The 21026-nt window shown below is 44.6% G+C and overlaps 4 protein-coding genes across 7 annotated transcripts in view; 2 read left to right on the top strand and 2 right to left on the bottom strand.

Moving 5' to 3' along the window:
- Positions 1-21026, top strand: part of LOC119022489 (putative C-type lectin domain family 20 member A) — an 826153-nt gene that overhangs the window by 344834 nt on the left and 460293 nt on the right. The window lies entirely within an intron of this gene.
- Positions 1-21026, bottom strand: part of LOC119022462 (macrophage mannose receptor 1-like) — a 409060-nt gene that overhangs the window by 317627 nt on the left and 70407 nt on the right. The gene's annotated exons all lie outside the window — the stretch shown is intronic.
- zgc:86609 (TMCO1/EMC3 family protein) lies at positions 138-5128 on the top strand. 4 transcript variants are annotated; one of them, XM_037103434.1, is made up of 9 exons: positions 138-243; positions 1720-1926; positions 2300-2357; positions 2630-2723; positions 2929-3033; positions 3183-3264; positions 3428-3507; positions 3615-3697; positions 4143-4281. In XM_037103434.1, exons 2-9 carry the CDS (start codon positions 1772-1774, stop codon positions 4269-4271), a joined length of 786 nt encoding a protein of 261 aa, XP_036959329.1. In that variant the 5' UTR covers positions 138-243; positions 1720-1771; the 3' UTR covers positions 4272-4281. The 4 variants fall into 4 exon arrangements, with proteins under 4 accessions (XP_036959329.1, XP_036959331.1, XP_036959330.1 ...); XM_037103436.1 differs by having other exon boundaries at positions 149-243; positions 1766-1926; XM_037103435.1 differs by lacking the exon at positions 138-243 and adding an exon at positions 356-610.
- Positions 5666-19934, bottom strand: usp11 (ubiquitin specific peptidase 11). The gene is made up of 22 exons (XM_037103377.1): positions 19825-19934; positions 17535-17644; positions 16964-17094; positions 16699-16816; positions 16397-16542; positions 16092-16153; positions 15079-15178; positions 14108-14281; positions 13216-13374; positions 12846-13070; positions 12605-12688; positions 12057-12151; positions 11766-11969; positions 11565-11677; positions 9929-10417; positions 8972-9042; positions 8564-8676; positions 7970-8119; positions 7769-7884; positions 7596-7684; positions 7309-7488; positions 5666-7098 (listed from the first exon to the last, which is right to left on the bottom strand). Exons 1-21 carry the CDS (start codon positions 19932-19934, stop codon positions 7309-7311), a joined length of 3039 nt encoding a protein of 1012 aa, XP_036959272.1. The 3' UTR covers positions 5666-7098.

Genomic DNA, 21026 nt, shown 5'->3' with positions numbered 1-21026 from the left:
TTAATTGTTTATTTGTTGTTCACATTGACGGTGAAGCAGTCAGGCTTCATGTTTTACATGAAAATGATTTCCTCTTAAAAAAAAAAAAAAAAAAAAAAAAAAAACATTATATTTTGTAGTATTTATTTTTTTACGTCGATCACGTGATGTGCGTTTCCGCTCGAACAGGAAGTGCTTCTTCTTCTTCAGTCAAACGGCGGAACGTGTTTGTCGTGTTGCTCATTCTCAAAGTTTATAGATGTGGTAAGTTACGTCACATATTTAAACACGTAGTTTCGGACACTGTCAGCAGCCGGAAGCTCATTAAAGTCTGTAATATAAACCATTAAATGAATCGGTTCGTAGAAACCGTCGTTCAGCGCTGACTTACAAGGTTTACTAGCATAGTTAGCCGGCTAGCGTCGTTAGCCAACCTTCTATATAGGGAAACGGGCTAATGCTAACGCTAGCTGGTTGTCGTTGAATGAAGACGGGTCAGGTGTTAGCAGTAGGTTAGCTTAGCTGTAGATAGCTCCTGGAAAAGTAACGACTGGAGCTTCAGTTGTTTCCGGTTGCTGTGTTTTGGTTTAGCTAGCTGTTAGCTGCTGCTCAGGCCTTCTGCTGTCAACAGGTCAGTTCATTTATAAGTTAATGTGTCACTGAGTCGAGGCTGGACGACCTGTAGAGTCAGGTGTGTGTAAAAAGACTGAAGGTTGTCTTGATGGGTGAATATGACCTGTGTGGTTTCCTCTCTCTGCTCTACTGAGGCCTGATAAGAAACCCAGATGTGTTCACCAGCTCCTGGTTACCTGAACACACCTGATGCAGCTCGGTAGACAGAGAGCTGAAGCCCAGAACTGGTCTGTCCCGACACAGAGTCAACATGCAGTCTGTTTGAGGTGAAGGTTGACATCCGGCTACAATTCTTTATAATCATTTTGTTTCTCAACAAACCTTCACTCAGTTGTTTCTGTGTGGAAAAAAGTGACCTGGCTGCTGAAACGCTGTAGTTTCCCTTTAGGATTAATATTCACAAGTGAAGTCACAGAGCTGCACAAAATATTTCTGACTTGACGAGTCATGGCTGATACAGATAATAAAACCAACAATGTTTTACTTTTCATGCACACCTGAGTGATGTAATGAACTCAGATTTATTTGACTCTCCAGCTGTGATGAGGCTTTTTTCTTCATGTTGTTCCACTGGCGACACGTGTGGCTCTTGTCTACGTTGCGTGGATCTACACAGGTGCAGCAGGTTGACGTGATGAGCGTGACATCATCGCGCTTGTTGTTCTTCTTCTCTGTGTTAATTGGCTGCTCACAAAATAACTTTTAAAGGAGCGTTCCACCATGTACTGTGTCTTCGAATCACATTTAAGAAGCTGGATGAGGACACTGTTTTTGCAGTGATGTTTTGCTTGATTTTCTTTGGATCAATACGTTGACTTGATATCGATGCAGCTGTTATAACAACCAGCAGCAACATGAAGTAAAATCAGAACGCTTTATTCTCAGCAGGAACTCGTGTCATCATAAGTTCATACGTGTCTGTGAAAGCGTCAGCAGTCAGTGTTGTTGCTGTTAAAGGACCTTCTGGTTTTATTTAATGGCGTCAGCAGTGAGTTTCTGAAGTATTTGATTCTTGTGATTCTGGTCCAGATGTTGTGTGAAAACATTTCCTTCCTGCTGAAATAACCACAGTTTGTACATTTGTGTGGATCTTTGCTGCTCCTGCAGATCGTCTCTCCGTCTGTGTTTCTGTCTGTGTTGGCTGGTTGAACAGAGAGCGATGGCCGGTCCAGAGCTCCTGCTGGACTCCAGCATTCGCCTGTGGGTGGTGCTGCCCATCGTCTTCATCACCTTCTTCGTCGGGATCATCCGTCACTATGTAACGCAGCTGCTCCACAGCGATAAGAAGGTCGACCTGGAGCAGGTGTCTGACAGGTGAGCTGAATGTGAAAAGTGTTGAGCTTCCTGTCTGAACGCTGCCTGTGTTCCTGTCACGATCATGTTATTTCTGTGACATATTGATAGAAATTCTGGAGAAAAAGCTTTCAGTCAGATTTATGTTAACTTTATGTATGGTGAGTTTTTTGTCAGCTGCAGAACATTTACTGTATGAGTGTATGGAGGTGCAGAGAGTCGGTGTTGAGCGGCTTTACCGCCACCTGCTGCAACAAAGCAAGAACAAAAAGAAACCGATACGATTTCAGAGGCACTGGATTATTTACACAACTTTCTGAACATCACTTATGTTCAGTACTGTGATCAACGACACCTCCGGCTGTGGCTGATCTGAGGTTGTGTTTGTGTTCAGTCAGGTACTCCTGCGCAGCCGCATCCTCAGAGAGAATGGAAAGTACATTCCTCGACAGGTGAGCTCGCACCTTTCACTTCAGACAATACAAAGAAATTTCTATTGGTTGATTGTTCGCACCACAAAAACACGATTCAGGAAGTCGAGTTTGACAAAACATGTAAAAACATATGATAGTTATCTCAGAACATGTAGGTGATGAAAAGATGTATCTCACAATATTTAAATACATCAACTGTGTGTGTGTGTGTGTGTGTGTGTGTGTGTGTGTGTGTGTGTGTGTGTGTGAGCTCTGAGATGTTGTGTTTCAACATGTTTTGTCTGTTTCAGTCCTTCGCCATGAGGAAACATTACTTCAACAACGCAGAGACCGGCTTCTTCAAGAAGGTCAAGAGGAAGGTCGTCCCCAAGAACCCCATGACAGGTGTGTGTGTGTGTGTGTGTGACGTGATCAGGTCTTTCAGATTTTATTTTGCCTTCTTGTCGTACCTTCATTTAAATTCGTCACCATGATTTTCATTTTCATAAAATGTTAATGTGTTAAAAGTATGTGTGATTCTTTATGTCATGTTATATTTAATTGTGTGTGTGTGTGTGTGTGTGTGTGTGTGTGTGTGTGTGTGTTGCAGACACCAGCATGCTGACTGACATGATGAAGGGGAACCTGACCAACGTCCTGCCCATGATTGTGATCGGTGGCTGGATCAACTGGGCTTTCTCTGGATTCGTCATCAGTGAGTTTTTCTTCATCTGTCGCTCATCAACATCATCAGACACCGTTTAGTTTTTCACCAGCAGGAAAAGACAAAAAAAGAGTCTCATGAACTCGTCATGATCGTTGGTGACGTGTGTTAACGATCGTTGTGTTGTTGCCGTCATGCAGCCAAGGTGCCGTTCCCTCTGACTCTGAGGTTCAAGCCGATGTTGCAGCGAGGGATCGACCTGCTGTCGCTCGACGCCTCCTGGTAATAACCGACACTGAGGACACCACAGCACTTCACCTTCATCTCCTCACATACGACGGGGCAGCGTTTGCACTTCTGTATTGTTCTGTATGTATCTGTGAGCTCTCTGTCTCGATGTGCTGTGTGTTTAATGTTGGACTCTGTGTGTCTCTGCTGTGTGCAGGGTGAGCTCGGCGTCCTGGTACTTCCTGAATGTGTTCGGACTGAGGAGCATGTACACCCTCATACTGGGCCAGGACAACGGTGAGTGTTACTGACAGTTTCTGGTCTTTTGGACTGTTTTTACATTTTTGGATGAGAACAGAAGATCACAGAACCCCTCAGTGATTAAATCTGGTTTCTTCCGGTAGCTGCTGACCAGGCCCGGCTCATGCAGGACCAGATGACAGGCGCTGCCATGGCGATGCCCCCTGACCCCAACAAGGCCTTCAAGGTGAGACGTTCATGTCCTCCAGAACTCAGGTGAAGCTCAGTAAAAAGCCCATCAGAACCATTTTTACCTCAACAAAACACAATTCACACTGCAAGGAACTAGAGCGAAGACTCTATCAGCCATCATCCCGACCCGACCCGACCCGTCAGTGTATGAGACCCAAAAATCAACTTTGTTACAAACTGGACTTTTTAGTGTGATTGTGTGTTGTGATCAAAATGATTTAGAACTATTAGTCGATATTAACCCCAGGAGACAACAAACCAGTATGACAGCAGGATCGTTCAGTTTCAGATATTAAAATGTTTTTGGTTCTGGGCGTGATCGGAACCTTGTAAAGGAACTCCTTCATTGGCTGTTGTTGGACCGGGCCCGCGTCTCTGCAGGTACACTGAGACGTGTCGGTTGGTTGGACTCACCTCCTCTGTTTGTTTGTGTGTGTCAGAGCGAGTGGGAGGCGCTGGAGATCGTGGAACACAAGTGGGCCTTGGAGAACGTGGAGGAGGAGCTGATGTCCAGAGACCTGAACTTCGGAACCTTCTTCAGTCAGGACCTCAAGTCCACCATGTTCTAAAGTAACGAGAACCCGCGAGCTCTGGGATGTCTGCGAACGCCTCTGAGCTGAGCCGTCCAGAGTGAAGGTTCTGGAACAGTTTACACAAATCCTCTGATTTGAATAGATGAAGCTGTCTGATTGGTCGGCTCCCTCAGGCACCACTTTCACTTTCTGCCTTTTAGGAGTCTCTAAATTCTGAGTGTAACAGTTCAGATCTACGTCGTGCCTTCAAAGATGTAAACTGTGGAGCAGAAGTGCAGCGGTGCAGCACCTCAGTTCTGCTGCTGACACGGTTTTATAGCATTAATGTAAAATGAAGATTCAGTGTCAGGAATTTCCGCTTATTGTTGCCCATGTTCCATTTTTCTCCATCAGAAAAATCAACGCAGGACAAAACAAGTTTATTCAATCATGTAATCTGCAGATAAGTGATCAGCAGCTAACCTTCCTGTTTCTGAGTGACAGCGAGCACAACAAATTGATAGTGAAGTTTATAGAAAACCAGTTTAAACCAAATATTTATTATTGTTCCTCATCAGCGAGTGGGACTGGTTGGCTCATTGTGTTTTCACTGTGGAGCAGACGAGTTCTCAGACGTTCCAGAGCGGCGGGTCGTTTGAGTAAACCAGCAGATTCTGCACCAGACGGATCCTCTCAGGAAGACGAGTCTCTGACGCGATGACGTTGTTAAAGGCGACCGGGATGTTTTGGGAGGACAGAACTTGTCAGAGAAGCTTTTTAACTGATGGCAGGATGTTTGTTTTCACCCTGCAGGACACTTTGCATGTTCTTTTCTACACTGTGGTCGTCGGGCTGCGTTCCAGAGCGACTTGGAGTGAGTGTAACAGTTAAATAAAGGTGCCATCATGACTAAACGCTTCACTTCTTGTGTGTGTGAAATGTTCCTTTGAACCTAAATGACAGAGCAGAATCTCAAAGAATTACAGGTGAAAATTTCAGTGCACAGAAGCTAAAAGTGTAAAAACTCTCTCGTCTCATCGAGATAATAATGATCCTTTTATTCATATCAAAAGATTGAAAGTACAATAAAATATTTTCATCTGATATTTGACAGGGAAGACCAAAGAAAGAAATCACCCCAAGCTTCCCTCCTGCTCGGCCCAGGAATGGTAATAATAATAATACATTTCTTACAATACAAAAATACTGTACACAGCCGCTTTAAAACCCGTCAGAGCTCCGACGACTGACCGCAGAGAAGAAACTTCACCTGCGTCCGTCTCTGCTGTTGAACAGCTCGCCTGTCATTCTGACAAATAATTACACGCCTGAATACAAATTGAATCTATAAATATGAAAAATAAGCATCTCAATGTCCTGCACCAGTCGATCATCAAAATCATTCAAGGAAAACAGAGAACCTGTCGTCACCTGACGGCTGAAATGATTCATTAAAAAAATAAATACAGGCAAACAAAAAAAAACAACCAAAATATACAAAGACTGAATCACATCCCGGCAGCTTTGTTCAGTGTTAAATTATCTGTTTCTCTGCTACACACACACACTCCTGATTACCCACAATCCCCTCTGTGCTGCTCCGCGGTCCACTTAACACATTTCTGCTAATCTGCTCTCATTCAGACCAGCAGTCTGTCTGCAGACAGTTCAGGTAGAAATTTAACACAAATTTTAAAATAATTTTTTCCTTGTCAAATTTGATGTCAATGTTTCAAAAGCTGGATTTTTAATTTACAGATTCAAACTCCACAAACAGCAGCAGAGACGTTACATCAAGTCCCATCAGATATTATTGTGATTATAACCAGTTTAAAATGTATTCTGCTTGTATTTACATCTTTTACATTTCTGTCGGTAAATGATTAATTAAAGATGAATTTTTAAAAAGGTACATAAGACGTGTCCTGAAACAATAAGCGCTCTGATTGGCCACATGTGTCGGCAGGTCGTATGAAGCCGTTTGTGGCTCCAGAAGACGCTGCGTGTAAACTGATGAACTGCCTTCACTGACGTCTCTCAGTTGCATTGTGGGTAACGTAGTTGACAGGCGTTTAGAAGCAGTCCGCTGCATTGGACTCACTGAGTGAGTTTAAAAACAAAACAAACCTTTATTTTTCCACACGTTCTTCATTGTTAACACCTGCTGCCTACATTACCCACAATACAACTTGTCCACTGAGTGATTTATCAGATTGCATGCAGCTTCCTCTGGAGCCACAAAAGGCTTCATACGTCTTTGTTCACATATGCAGTCGAACCCACTTTAATGTGGAGAATTGGCAGAGTTTACCTTTAAATTGTGAAGGTGTCTTTAACTAAAAAAGTCTAAGAAAATCCTTTTTAACAATTTGTTTTAAAGGTGCTGCAGGTAAGATGCTGTTGTCATTCTCACAACACGTCTCACCTGAGTCTCAGTTAGCTCAGTTAGCTCAGTTAGCTGTGCAGCTAGCAGTTTGGACCGGTGGGGGGGGGCGTGTTCACAGGAGTTCTGGTGCTGGATGGGCCGAGGGAAGCTGGTTAGCATGCTAACTTTAGACAAGATAACATCAAAAACGTTTTTCTTCTTTCAGTTTGCTGATAATTTAAAATTTTGTAATGATTTCTGCTGAAATTCTTCTGTATTGTCCCTTTAAAATGTGGACACAGAATATGGATAGAAGATTATCAACTGAGTCGAATGATCATTTTATGTACTTCTGTATTTTCAAATTGAGAAATGAGTCAATAAACCAGGTAACAGGTTTCTAATGAATCATTGATCCAGTATGTTTCCTCCCTGCAGCAGACGCGTCTCGTCTCGGCTCAGATCATCTTCTGAGCTCCTGGTGCATCAAACTACCTGAGTATCACGTGTCCACATCGTCTACCGAGCAGAGAGAAAACCCACAGATAAGATCGTGACATTTAATCTGAGACGTCGCTTCTGATGTTTGGGGGGGAAAAAAATTTAAAAAACAAAAAATGTTCAAGAGTGAAAAATCAAAAACTGTAAAAAGGAGAAAAGGCCCGTCGATGTAATGAGGAGGAAAAAAATTACCGTCAAGTAGAATTAAATAAAATCTCGAGGGTTTACTCAGTCTGTTTCCATGGTGACGTAGGAGGCGGTGCCCGGCTCTGTGCTGTCATCGTCTTTGCAGGAAGTGGTGCTGTTGGCGGGCTGGGTGGAGGAGGCGGGGCTTGTGTTGGGGGCGGGCAGAGTGGGTTTTCTGATCTTGTCTTGTCGATGGTAGAACAAGACGTAGGCAGCGTTGGTCTGAGCGAGAAGACGACAGAGTTAACGAAACAAACGACTTTAACAAAGACATTTTTCTGTTTCAGATCAAAAATGTAAACAAACTGAAGAGATTCAGTCGTACTGACCACGATCTGGTCCTCTCTGGCGTACGTCACCTTGCTGTCGTCAAAGTAATACCACTGACCGTTGTCCTTGTTGCACGCATAGCTGGTGTCTGGAGGAACACACACACACACACACACAGTCAGAAGAAGTCATGTGACTAATCTTCGATCACCTCAGCTGACAAGAAACTTACAATGTCCGTCTCTGAGTCCTCCGTAGTGATTGGACACAGCGATGAGGTCATAGCGGCTCGGAGGCTCCCCATTGGACAGATTTTTCCTCAGCAGGCAGCCAGAGAAGTCCAGTTCTCTGCAACAGCAACCACACACAGTTCAGTGTCTGATCCTGCTGTGTGTGTGTGTGTGTGTGTGTGTGTGTGTGTGTGTGTGTGTACCTGAGAGGGAACTCCACGATGCTGTCGAGTTTCTCTCTGGTGAACTTGGTGTAGGAGAACCTCTTGAGGTGGATGATGAGAACCTCCGGCAGAGACCAGAGGTCCAGCTTCTTCGTGGCGAGCTGGTGCTTCTTACACACTGGACAGTACCTGCAGACATGGACACACACACACACACACACACACACACACACACATTATTAGTTACCCATGTGTGAAAGTAATAAGTTACTTTACAGTATTGCTGGGAGGAGCGTTGTAGTTTCACACAGCTTCAGATTAACTTGACTATCAGACTTATTGATTTTTGTGATTGGTAGAAAACCTGTTGTGTGTCTCAGCAGGACTTCACATCAGAACACATCCCAGCTGCACATACAGCTCTGAGAAGGGAACATGATTGGCTACAATCATGCGTGATTGATTTGTTGATAGCCAATAACAGCTTGTTCAACCACCGCAGCAAAGACACAACACAGAGCTGAGTGGGAGCGCTTGATGTCCTGAGTGACAGGAGAAGGTGGAGACAGCTTTGTGTTGTGAGCAGCAACATGAAGAAATGTGTGTGTGTGTGTGTGTGTGTGTGTGTGTTACCATGGGTTCTCCTCCTCCAGTGTCTCCACAGTGGTGAAGAGCTCGATACACTCCTGCAGCTGGACTGTGGTCTGCTGCTGAGGAACCTCCATGCTGGCGTGTTTCACATATTTCTACACAGGAACATTAAAGAGACGTTTCACATCGTGTTTAAATCACAGAAGATCATTAAAGTCTTAACACGTCAAACACACGAGTAGGAGACATTTCTTTCCCGACTGTTAAAAACATGATCAGTTCAGTATTTTTAAGTTACGTCCAACATTAATTGTTTTGAACTGAGAATTGAGTCCTTAATGATTTATATTGTAAAGCACTAACGCAGCATTTAAACTTTCCTTTGTTTAGTCTTTCCTCCGTACAGTCAGACTGTGTGTTATATATAAACACACACACGTTCACACTGACCTCGGCCTCGTTCTCGTTGTAGAATCTCTTCTTCATCTCGGGGTCCCAGTCGATGGCCACATAAGGCTGAGCTGCAGACACACAGAGGCAGATCTGGAGTCAGTCACATTCATCAACACAACAGACAGAACCACAGATTCATTTCTTTCCCGTGTTTATGACTTGAAAACTGGAGGGAAAAAGTTTTGCCAGAAGAATTTTTCAGTCTTTAACTTTTGGATTTTTACCCACTCAGCTTCAGCCTTAAAAAAAATAGAAAATCTGAAAACTGTCAAAACATTTCTGTCTCTTAGTTTCACACATAAAAACATTCTGTTGGGGAGAAAATACTTTTTCTCCTCATCTGCTTTCATGGATTGAAAAAAACTCAGTTCACACATGAAAAACTGTCTCATGGAGATTTAGAAGGTTTTTTCTCCTGAAAAACCAAAATGTTTTCATGAAAAAAAAAAAGAAATGTTTCTGTTCACCCCACGTAAAGACGCTGAACCCTGGACCGCCACGGCCCTGTTTCTAACACAAGAAAGTTAATTCCCCAGAATATTTCAACCAGGATTAACGATGGAAAAAATCTGACATCATTTTCAGACTTCAATTGAAACTTTTTTTTTTGCCCAGTTTAAACATGAAAAAGAAAAAAAAATTCTCCTGAATTAAAAAAAAAATCTCCTACATTTTTCTACTCTTAAAACAACAAAATACATATTTAAAAAAATAATAATAAAAAGAATGATCTTACAAAGATTGTCCTGGCTAAACTATTTTCCCATCTGTTCTCAGAAAACAACTGCGACCAGAGAAAATTCTTTAGTTCTCCCTGGAGCTTCTGTAACTGTTTGATTTGTTAAGGAAGGCAGATTTATTGAGGTTATGAGTTCTGTGGTTGGTTGTGTGTGTGTGCGTGTGTGCGTGTGTGTGTGTGTGTGTGTGTGTGTGTGTGTGTGTGTGTGTGCGTACAGCTGAAGGACACGGCGCTGCCTCCCTCTCCGGACCCTCTCTCCGTCGTGCCGTTGGAGTTGACCGCCTGGATGGTGAACAGACTCTTCCTCCTCTTGCGGCACGACCTCCTCTTTGCTGGCTGCTCATTGGCTGGTGGGCTGGGAGAACACGCCTCCTCCTGCTTGTCTTCCTCTGTGGTGTCACAGGGCTGCTGCGGTTGCTCTGCCGGTGGTTCTGAGCCGGGGTCGGTCGGGTCAGTTGGGTCGGTGGTCCCGCATGGATCGATGTCATCAGTGTTAGCATTAGCGTTGCAGAGGGGCTCAGTCTGGTTCTGGGACCCGTTACTGGTCTCACTGTCACCGTGGTCCAATGAGGGCTGCGTGTGGTTGACGGCGGGGACTGGCTCTGCTGTAGCAGTACCGTCTGATTGTCTGTTGGCTGATGCATCACCGTCGCAGGGTTCTGTCTGAGACGGCCCGGCTTTCTCTGCAACCTCCTGCTCCTCATCTGGGAAACAAGAGCGGACCAATCAGAGCGGAGATAAACCTGAGCTGCAGCTAAACAGAGAACAGTTATTTTCCCTGTGCACTAATGTTAATTAAAGCAGCATTTGATGAATCACTTGACGTTTCTTCCAGTTTACTGAAATGAGCATCCTTATGCAGATGGATGGCTGATTACAACACTTGAGCCGTAACTTTGTGGAGGATTTATTTTAAACAGACTGTTTTCTTTGTAGAATAATGTGAATGAGTTTTTTCTGTTTTACTTCATCAACAGTGAAATGTTGTGGTTTCTTTCTTGTAAGACTTACTGTAAGTGGCTTCGGACAAAAGCATCTGTTAAAAGCCCTGAATGTAAATGTAAGAGTTCCATTCCTCTGCTACAGTTTGTTAGATATACAACACTGACTGTTTGTCTGTTCCTGACTCATCTGAAACCGTTAACAGTCAAACCTTTAAATCTGGTCTCAGACAGATGAGTACTGCTGCCCAGTGCTGAGGTGACACAACAGTTTCAGACTGGTTGGACATAAAAGACAAATACTGGACTGGACCACTAATACTGGACTGGACCACTAATACTGGACTGGACCACTAATACTGGACTGGACCACTAGGTGTCACCTGTGACCCGGTCGGCCCTCAGTGGAACATGACATGAACGAGACTGTGACACATCATGGTTTTTTTCTCACAGCCACCACTAAACTTTGATTTGTTCTTTAATAAATAATGTGAATAAATAAAAAGTAAAGTTAGACCATGGCCGAGTGCAACTTGTGAAAAGTCATCATGTGCACGTGGAAACCTTGCAAGTTTTTCACGACACATTTCTGTAAATGTTTTAGAGCTTTATTAGTGTTTCTGTCCTGTTTGTCCAGATTCAGTGTAACACAGACATGATAACCTGCACCATCCGGTTATTGTGACCGCTCAGATTTCAACTGTTGTACATCACAGTAAAACATGGTGGAGGCTGCTGCTAACTGCTGCTCACTCTCTACCTGCACCTGACAAACGCCGGCTCACATAAACTCAACCAGCTTGAGCTGCTGCATGAGGCGAGACCTGAAACTAACCCGACCCGCCTGCCGCCCTGCACCATCTCTGATTCTGTTAAATACTCTGAATATAAATATGAACATCATTACCGTCACTGACGCCGTTAGTCTGAGTCTTATACAGCTCCTCTTCCTCCTCCTCTTCCTCCTCTTCTTCCTCTTCCTCCAACTCTTCAGAGGGGTCAGGAGGTCGCACATAGCGCCTGCACACAGAAAAAGCCAGTTAAATGTTTTAAAAAGTTCTGTGTGTGCATGTGTGTGTGTGCGTGTGTGTGTGCGTGTTGTACTCACGCCAGTCTCTGCAGGAACAGGTTGTAGAGCGCCTCCCGGCTGCAGCTGCTTCGCGGCACGCTGAGCAGCAGCGGGTGTCCGAACAGCGTTGTGCCGTACGAGCTGCTGCCCGAGCCGTAGTCTCTGTAGTGAGAACGCTCCCTCAGGTAGAGAGCCAGCAGCACCTGCTCCTCCTGCTGCTCCTCCAGCACGCTCAGCTCGTACCTGAACAGGGTGAACGTCCAGCTCATGAGTCAACAAACAGACAGTTTGACAGCAAACCAACCGCTCAGAGAAAAAAAGTTTTCTTACACAAAGATGTCGTCTCGGTCCAGAATGCAGCTCAGAGACTCGTCAGTGTTGTAGATCTTATAGAAACGATGGTTGAACACGTCAGCTACCACCATCTGAAACACAGCGTCATTCCAGTGTCAAGTCTCCTGTGAGGGACGCCGCGTCAGCACTCAGTCGGGGAGTGTGAGCTCGACATGTTAGAACTGAACCAAGTTCTGCTTCTGGGTTGGTTCGACTTGTGAAACTTTTAAGAACTGGTTTGCTTTTCCACAGTCATTAGAGGCACTGCAGAGTGACATCACTCAGCCACTGCACACATCTCCAAGTCATCAGCATTACCAGGAGCAGGTAAGGCGGACCACATCGACCCCAAGAATAAAACTATAAACAGTCGTTTGTCACAAAAAGACAAAGTTATCAATTAAAACATTCACATGTTCTGAAAAGTATTCTGTTTGTGACGAGCAAAGAAACTTAGAAGGTCTTCTGATAGTGGTACGACATCTTTGTAATCCTGTGAACTGACTGACTCACACACACACACACACACACACACACACACTGACCTGTGTGGGAGGTATGCCGGTCATCTCTGACAGAGCAGAGCAGAGGTCGGACACTTTTCCTGCTTTAGGAACCACAACGCGATGCTGCGAACACACAAGAAAACATTTCACATCACATTCATGTAGCCGCACATTCCTGTTTAATATTCCTCACTGTCCTCATGTTAAAGATTATTAAAGCAGAGAGAATTATCACAAATATTAAACTGCTGTATATTCAACAGCAGGTAGAAGCTGTTACCTGTGCGGGTTTGGCGTAGGGGTCCAAAGAGACGAAGAAGACTTCCATGACCCGCTCCTTGCTGACAGGAAGTGGGACGCTCAGGTAGCAGAAGGGGTCGAAGGTCACAGAGACCTTGTGGCACTCCGGACAGACGAGCGTGGACTTGAAGAGGCCGTGAAACGTGTCGACGATCACAGAGTCGTTCCGCCGGCGGTGGTTGCGCCAAGCCTCCTCGGCCACTTCCTGCGGGACAGGAAGGAGAACGGGAATAACGAGGAGAAGTTTAAACAGTTGTGAGGTTTGTCTGGAGAAACACTGAGGTGACAGGAACGGAAAACAAGACGTGAGTGGAACCAGCTGGTTCTCAGGTGAGGTCGGAGAAGCTCACCTGGTCCGGTCGTCCGTCGGCGTCACGCAGCTCGATGTACTCTTTGTTTTTGACTCTGTTCAGGTCTTCGTGCAGTCCGTCCAGCAGGAAGGACAGCAGCTCCTGACTGTCATGCTGCTGGTAACCCAGGAACTGAGACGCAAAGTGACCCACCTTCGTCTGCAAACACACACAAATCATGACATGCAACAACATTCAGACGAGGTAACGCATCACGTTTTCTTTCCGTCTGTTAACCTCACAGTTTTATATCCACTAACAGTGAAGCTTCAGTCATTAACGATGGACCGTGATGAAACTGTGAGCACTCAGTCAGAATATTTCACACTCAGGACAGCCTGTTAAAATCTACTCACAATGGAAAAATCTGAAACTGTGAATCTGTTTAACCGAAACAAAATGAGACTCAGCAGAGAAACGGATCCATCCGTCCTGCTGCTGACCAGCTCATGTCGGGTCGGGACTACATGATCTTTGTCTGCTCAGATGGTCACTGTGTCAGATCAGGTTATTATAGGAAAAATGATTAAACTGAAAGTATTATGATTATTAATCCTCCGGCGACAGTGTTGTGGCTCGGTGAGAGAGCAGCAGTCTGATGATCATCTCCTCTGTGTTCAGCTCTCTGTTTCTCCTCTGAGAGTCTCGGTGGTTTGGAGTTTCACTCCTCGGTTCCTGTTCTGAGTTTCAGCTGACAGACTGCTGCCTCACTGCAGAGCTGAATGTGGTAACTAAAGTCTAACTTACAACATTGTTGTAATAAAATTTCTTTTAGGATGAGGTTGACCCACTACAGCCTGGTTTATTAACGTTTCAGGGCTTTTCTTTTCTAGTTATCATTTATTCGCCACGTTCTGTCCAGATATTAAGTTGTGACATCACAGTTTGGTACCTTGAAGACGCGCGGCACCACGGAGTAATGCCGCCCAGACCACATCTGTTTGATGACGTCAGCGTAGGCCTCGGCGATCTCGCCCTTCATACCCAGAGGGTTGGTGAAGTTCAGCTCCTCCAGGTAGGAGCTCTGCAGGAAGTACTCGGTCAGAGGAGCCGTGTTACTGAGACACTGCAGAGAGACGAGGACACGGGACGAGTTAGGACCGACAAGCTTAGATGTTGTGAAGCTGTAACACACCTGACATGATACCTGACAGCAGACTTAATGAAGGTTTTAAATGAACATGTATATGATGGTTTGAGCAGACAGGCTCAGTGCAGCCCAGATGATTCAGACTGTGGAGAAACCTGAGGAGCAACACCGACACCAGCCAGGACTTAATTATGTACTGAGCAGGTTTCATGATGCTGCGCTGCTCCTCTTAAACAGGGTTTAGTATAATAAGGAGGAGGAGGAGAAGGTGAGGAGGAGGAGAAGGTGAGGAGGAGGAGGAGGTGAGGAGGAGGAGGAGGTGAGGAGGAGGAGGAGGTGAGGAGGAGGAGAAGGTGAGGAGGAGGAGAAGGTGAGGAGGAGGAGGAGGTGAGGAGGAGGAGAAGGTGAGGAGGAGGAGAAGGTGAGGAGGAGGAGGAGGTGAGGAGGAGGAGAAGGTGAGGAGGAGGAGAAGGTGAGGAGGAGGAGAAGGTGAGGAGGAGGAGGAGGTGAGGAGGAGGAGGAGGTGAGGAGGAGGAGAAGGTGAGGAGGAGGAGGAGGTGAGGAGGAGGAGAAGGTGAGGAGGAGGAGAAGGTGAGGAGGAGGAGAAACTCTTTGCATGTCTCAGTTTAGTCGTTCCAAACTAGCTGATGGAGACACATGATTTGCTTTTTTTAGTTCAGCTTCAAAGTCGCTTCACTAGAAGACGGGAACGCAACTAGTGTGTGTCTGTGTGTGTGTGTGTGTGTGTGTGTGTGTGTGTGTGTGTGTGTGACCTGTAGCGCTGAGTTCATGAAGCAGGTGTTGCCCAGGTTGGTGAGGCCGCAGACTCCCGGCTGTCCTCGGTACGAGTCCTGCTCCTCCACTGAGTTCCTCCTGGACAGTCAGAATCTCATGAGAACAACATTCACATCAGACTGAATGAAACTGACGTCAGATCAGTTCAACTGCTGAGCTCGTTCACATGACAAACAGGAGGAGGAGACCAGACTGCACGAGTGACTGAGTCGGTCCTGCAGGGCTCAGTGAGCACATGATGTGACTGACAGGAGACATCAATAAATCTGGTCTGTTATTCTTTATTTATTATATCATCTATTTATAAAAGATCTATGTTTTACTACGTAGAGGTGAATAACTTCTAGTTGTGACAGACCTGCATCAGCACCTCACAGAACCAACATTTGGTTGCAAGGGAGTAAAAACTGGTGGAGATTTCGTTCTGGTAAAAAACGACTTCCTGTTATCAATCTGATGATACATGATGTAAATAATCAGCAGGGTCTCATTAATGTTCAGGACAAATCTCAACCCAGTCCAGTGAATAATGAGCTCATAGGGCCAAACTCTTAAAAAAAACTTTTACAAGGTGATTTAATTCAACAGAAGTTTAAAATGATCCATGAATCTTTTCCTCTGACACGTGTAGATTATTTTCAACTCATAATAAAATGCTGTGCAGCAGATTAACATGCAGTGATGAAGGAAGGACGAGCACAAGTCAAAGGACGGGAAGAATAAAAAAATGGTTGAGCAAGGAATAGAGAGAAAAGCAAGAGTGAGGGAAGGAGGGAGATTTCAGAGAAAACAAAACTGAAAGTCTGACAGTTCAGGAGATAGACAGGTCCGACAACAGAGGAGCTGCCAGACAGGAAGAAAGAACAGGAGGAATAAACAAAAGGTAGTGAAAGAGGGAGGAAGGAAGAGACAGACAGAAGAACACAGAAAAACAAACAAACAGAAAAATAAAGACGTTTCAGCTCAGTGAGAGACGGAGGTGTGTTCTTACATGATCTGAGGTCTGGAGCTCGGCCAGGTGCCGTCAGCATTCCTCGTCTCCATGATCACCGTCTGACACACACACACACACACACACACACACACACACACACACATACACCTGAGTTGGACAGTTGCTGCTATGAGGAAGTTAATGATTTCAAAGAGTCTCATGTTGAGTCACAGGATCGTTTAAACAATGATTATAAACCCGACTGAATCAATCTACAGATCTGGTGACATTCTATCTGTGATGTGAGACTGTGTGTCAGAGAGTGTGTGTGTGTGTGTGTGTGTGTGTGTGTGTATCCTCACCATCCCTGAGCTCAAACAGGCGTCCAACACGCTCATGTGGATGTTCCTGAGGCGCTCACAGCTGCTGTCCGAACTCTTCATCCACAGACGACACTCGGAGCCCGGAGGCACCGAGAAGGCCTCACAGATCGCCTTCTGGATCGACTCTACACACACACACACACACACACACACACACACACAGGTTTACATCCTAACCCAAACCCTTACCCTAACCTAACCCAGTCAGATTTTATACCCACAAAGTTCTCTAACAGGGAACAAAAACATGTGTACACACACACACACAAAAACCAACTTACGAATGTTGTCTGCGCGGCTGAACTGTGAGGTAATGACGTTTTCCATGTTGCTATGGAGACAGAGGAAGATCTCAACAGGGTAAACCTCCACCTTCAGAGTGCTGGGCAGGTCCACCACCTAACACACACACACACACACACACACACACACACACACACACACAGTTGTGTCTAAAGTCCAGAGTCAACAGATATCGACCACTCTCATTTTGGACTCCAAACATTGAACGACGACTCTGATTGGCCGGCGTGTATCTGGCGTTACCTTGCGTTCCAGCGGCGGCTGACCGTCCACCATGCCGTACCAGGCCAGCAGCTTGTGCCAGGCCTCAGCCGGCACCAACATGAAGTCCTCGTTCTCCACCAGACGCTCCTTCAGGTGGTACGAGTCCAGATCTGAAAACAGGAAACACTTCAGTCAGAGCCGTTTTAAACCTGTCGCAGTCAGTCAGCATCTTTAAACCTGTTTCAACTGACTAGTTACGAAGACCAACATGATCAAAGTCTCAGATCATAACCCAGTCTAAGCTTCAGACCGATTCAACAACATTTCTGTTACATAAACACTTCCCATATTTAGTCTGTTTTCAGGTGTTTGTTGTTGCGGTCGAGGCTCTTAGATCAGAGCGACAGACAAACATCCTCAGAATCATGACGGTGATGCAAAAAGAAGTGAGAGATCAGAGCTGTGAAGGAGTAGTAGAAGAAGAGGAAGACAACAGAGAAGAAGAAGACTAAGAACTAAGATGTAAAGAGGACAGGTGAGGAGATGAAGAAGACGAGAAGAGCTGTTGGCGGTGATGACATCATGGGGCGTTAGTGAGGCGTTTACTGACCCTCAAACAGCTCGGTGTTGTCGATCTGACCGGGGAATGACGACGAGTTCTGGTCTCCGGTCTCCACAAATCCCTTCCACTGTTCATACCAGCGGCGCTCCACCACGTACCTGCAGCACACAGGAGGCATCATACAGACGCATTAATAACATGACACGAAAAAACTGCTCAAACCACAAAACCAAGAAAGAAAACTTTCCGGACGCAGCGGCTCATAAACCTGAAAATGTATCAGCTGCCTGTCGGTCGGGTTCAGAGATGTAACGATCAATAACATCACACCACACGTCAAAAAATTAACATCATCAATTACGTCCCCATGAAGTTTATTGTTTCAGTGCACCGTTAAGTGCATTATTATATTGTAAAATGTCCGGTCTGTTTGTCACAAAATATGGCTGATATACTGATATCAGAATGTTTTCACTTGAGTGATTTGGCCTAAAAATAATACTGAAATATTTTAGGATATATTACAATAAATATTATGTGTTTAAATATTTTGACATCTCCTCTAAAGCTCTTCATGAATGCCTGCAGCTTGTTCTGTGTGTGTGTGTGTGTGTGTGTGTGTGTGTGTTTTACGGTAACATGCACCTGTAGATCAAAATATGCGTCTAAAATCAATAACAGCACAGATCACACGTGGCTGGACTGTCACAGGCAGTAAAACTGATCCTGGCGCAGGACTTGTACTATCAGACTGTGCTTGTGTAAAGTAAAGTTCGCTGACCTGATGTGTTTAAGTTTACAAAAGCGTTGACAGCGAACAGAGAATTAAATGTGAAAAGTGAAGTTTAAACCCTGTTTGGTGCCAGCGACAGCAGAAAGCTTCTGTTTTAACTGAGAGCTGCTGACAGTTGTTTCTCAGACGGAATCTAATTTCGAGCATCAGGGTTGAAGTCTGGATCCACCTCATGAGATCCCACGACGACTCTCACAGACAGTTTAGACCGAGTGAGACTTAACTAAACAAGAAGCCCGATTCAGTTTTTCTAACTTTGAATTTGGTTCAGCTGTCATTTCGTCTAGTTCAATATTGGTTTATATGTTATGTGCATTATGCAACTTACTGCCACTATCACTGCTGCACCTTCAATCAATCACTAGTATTTCCTGTTCTGATACTGTTTGCTTTATTGCTATTTATATCATATTTACACATTGTATTATCTTATGTACATACACATATAAATAGATATATACACACACCTTATCTCTGTTGTCCATATTTTCATTCTGTTTTATCTGTATTAATCATTGTACTTTCATTATTTCCATTTCTTATATACATCTTATTTACTAACAACGTATTTGCATTTCTGTAGAGTCTCTCAGCAAAAAGAATTTAACACAAGTGTACTTTTACAACTGGAGTGAAAATGAACATGTTGAATGAAAATGTCCTGATTCTGTATGTTTCTTTATGTATAAATATGTGACAATAAAACTGCTGAAGCAGCAACTGTAATAGCACAGAGTAGTCTGAGGCAGTGGTCAAGCTGAGACTCAGATGTAATGTTGAATTCTCTTCTTTTCATTGTTATATTTCAATGTGATGTTCATTTCTGTGGATATAATACAAAGTCAGAGTTTTAATATTTACAATATTAATGAGGCAGTAGTAAAAACTCAGAGATACACAAACTGTGTGAAGCTAGAAAGCTGGCAGGGTCCGCCACCTACAAAGTAAACCAGTATAAACTGTGTTTTCCTTTAAGGTCAGTTTGTTTATTCAGTCATGGAAGCAAAGAGAGTTTGTTTATTTAGTTTGTTTCTGTGTAAAAACAGTCAGTGATGATTTTTCTCATCTGATTAACAGAGTGCTCCTCCAACACACGATTAACAAAACAATTAGTGGATCAGCTGACAGTGAAAATGTTCGTCAGCTGCAGTTCTGCTTCACTGTGAAAGTGTGAAACTATGATGACGTGCGAGAAGCAAAATCTGGGAAGTCCAGCTCTGAGTGGAATCAAAAGTGGAAGCTTACGAGGCGACCGTGAACGTACCAGCTGGTTGACAAGCTAGCGTGAACGTTAGCAGCGACGGCTAACGGCCAGCAACGTCCGCTGGGTTAGCATGAGCTATCCAGCAGCAGCGGCTAACACCCGACACCGAGCCGTCAAAGTGCCCCAACAAACTCACCCCGACACCCGAGCGGCTTGACTCTGCCGCTAAAGCTATTAATAAGCGTTAGGTAACATTAGCCGTGTGATGCTATCAGTTAGCCCTGTCACTGTGTGTGTGTGTGTGTGTGTGTGTGTGTGTAGCAGAGCGGGCGGACTCTCACCAACTGTCCCCAGCGCGGAGCTCACACTGCCGCAGCAGAGACTCGATCTCCCGTCGCTGGGTCTCCAGGCCCGGCGGCTCCGCGGCGGAACAGCGGCTGTTGGCCGTCATGTTGACGATCAATCACTCATAAATGTCGGAACTGTTGGAAATATTAAATGGAGCCAGGAAACGAAAGGCAGAAGCCAACCCGCCGCATTGATCAACCGATAAACGGGGAAGCTTCACAGAGCAGTGTTTGCGGAAGTAGGAAGTGGTTCAGGCTCGGCTGATGACGACTTCCGGTCTCAGGTCTCTGTACTGCATCCATTTCTACACAAGATATTAAAATACAACATGACATTCATACACATACTATTATAAGCGATATGTAGTAAATTATATAGAGAAATGTGTAAATGTACACACACACATTTCCCACTCTGCTGAGCATTTTATGCTCTTTTGGCTCAGTGTTTTGTCTGTCTCTGGGATTTCTCCTATAGGAAGCTACATGTAATCTGATAAACTGCCTCAAGTGATGTCACTCAGTGGCTGCGTTGCATTGTAGGCAATATAGGCATCAGGTTTTGAAAAGGATGATGAATGTGTGAAATAAAGAAGGCGGTCTCTAGAATTGTCCATGAAACACGTGTCTACACTACCTGTTAGCACATTCAATGTGTGAAATTGGTGGAGTTACCCTTTAAGTACATCTATTGCCAGAAAATTTGTATAGTTTTTAGAGGAAAAAGTCAGAATGATAATGATACAGACTCAGAAATATTTCTGTTTTGAATAAATCAATAAGATAAACAAGCTGTTCTTAGAGGAGAATAAGGTAGAAACTGTACAAACTGTGTTTTCCTTTAAGGTCAGTTTGTTTATTCAGTCATGGAAACAAAGGGAATTTGTTTATTTAGTTTGTTTACACAGGAAAGAATCAGCCAATGAAGGTCTACTGCACCTGTCAGCTGTAAACACACCTGCACTCTACCTGCTCAGCACCAGACAGCAGACAGGAGCAGTTAGGGACCAGCTGGGGAACACAGTGGAGCATTTACCAGCTGAAGAGCCGCTCTGTGTCGACTGGACATCCATGTTCGCTATCATGTTCATTATCAACTCTATAAAGTGATTAAATATCAGTTTTGCATATAAAGCTTGTTGCATTGAGCATGCCCATATTTGATCTGAGTTGCCTGCTCATTCTATTGGTTTTCC

This window comes from Acanthopagrus latus, chromosome 7 (genome assembly GCF_904848185.1).
Source record: "Acanthopagrus latus isolate v.2019 chromosome 7, fAcaLat1.1, whole genome shotgun sequence".
NCBI lineage: Eukaryota > Metazoa > Chordata > Actinopteri > Spariformes > Sparidae > Acanthopagrus > Acanthopagrus latus.
This window is presented reverse-complemented; position numbering and strand designations above follow the sequence as displayed.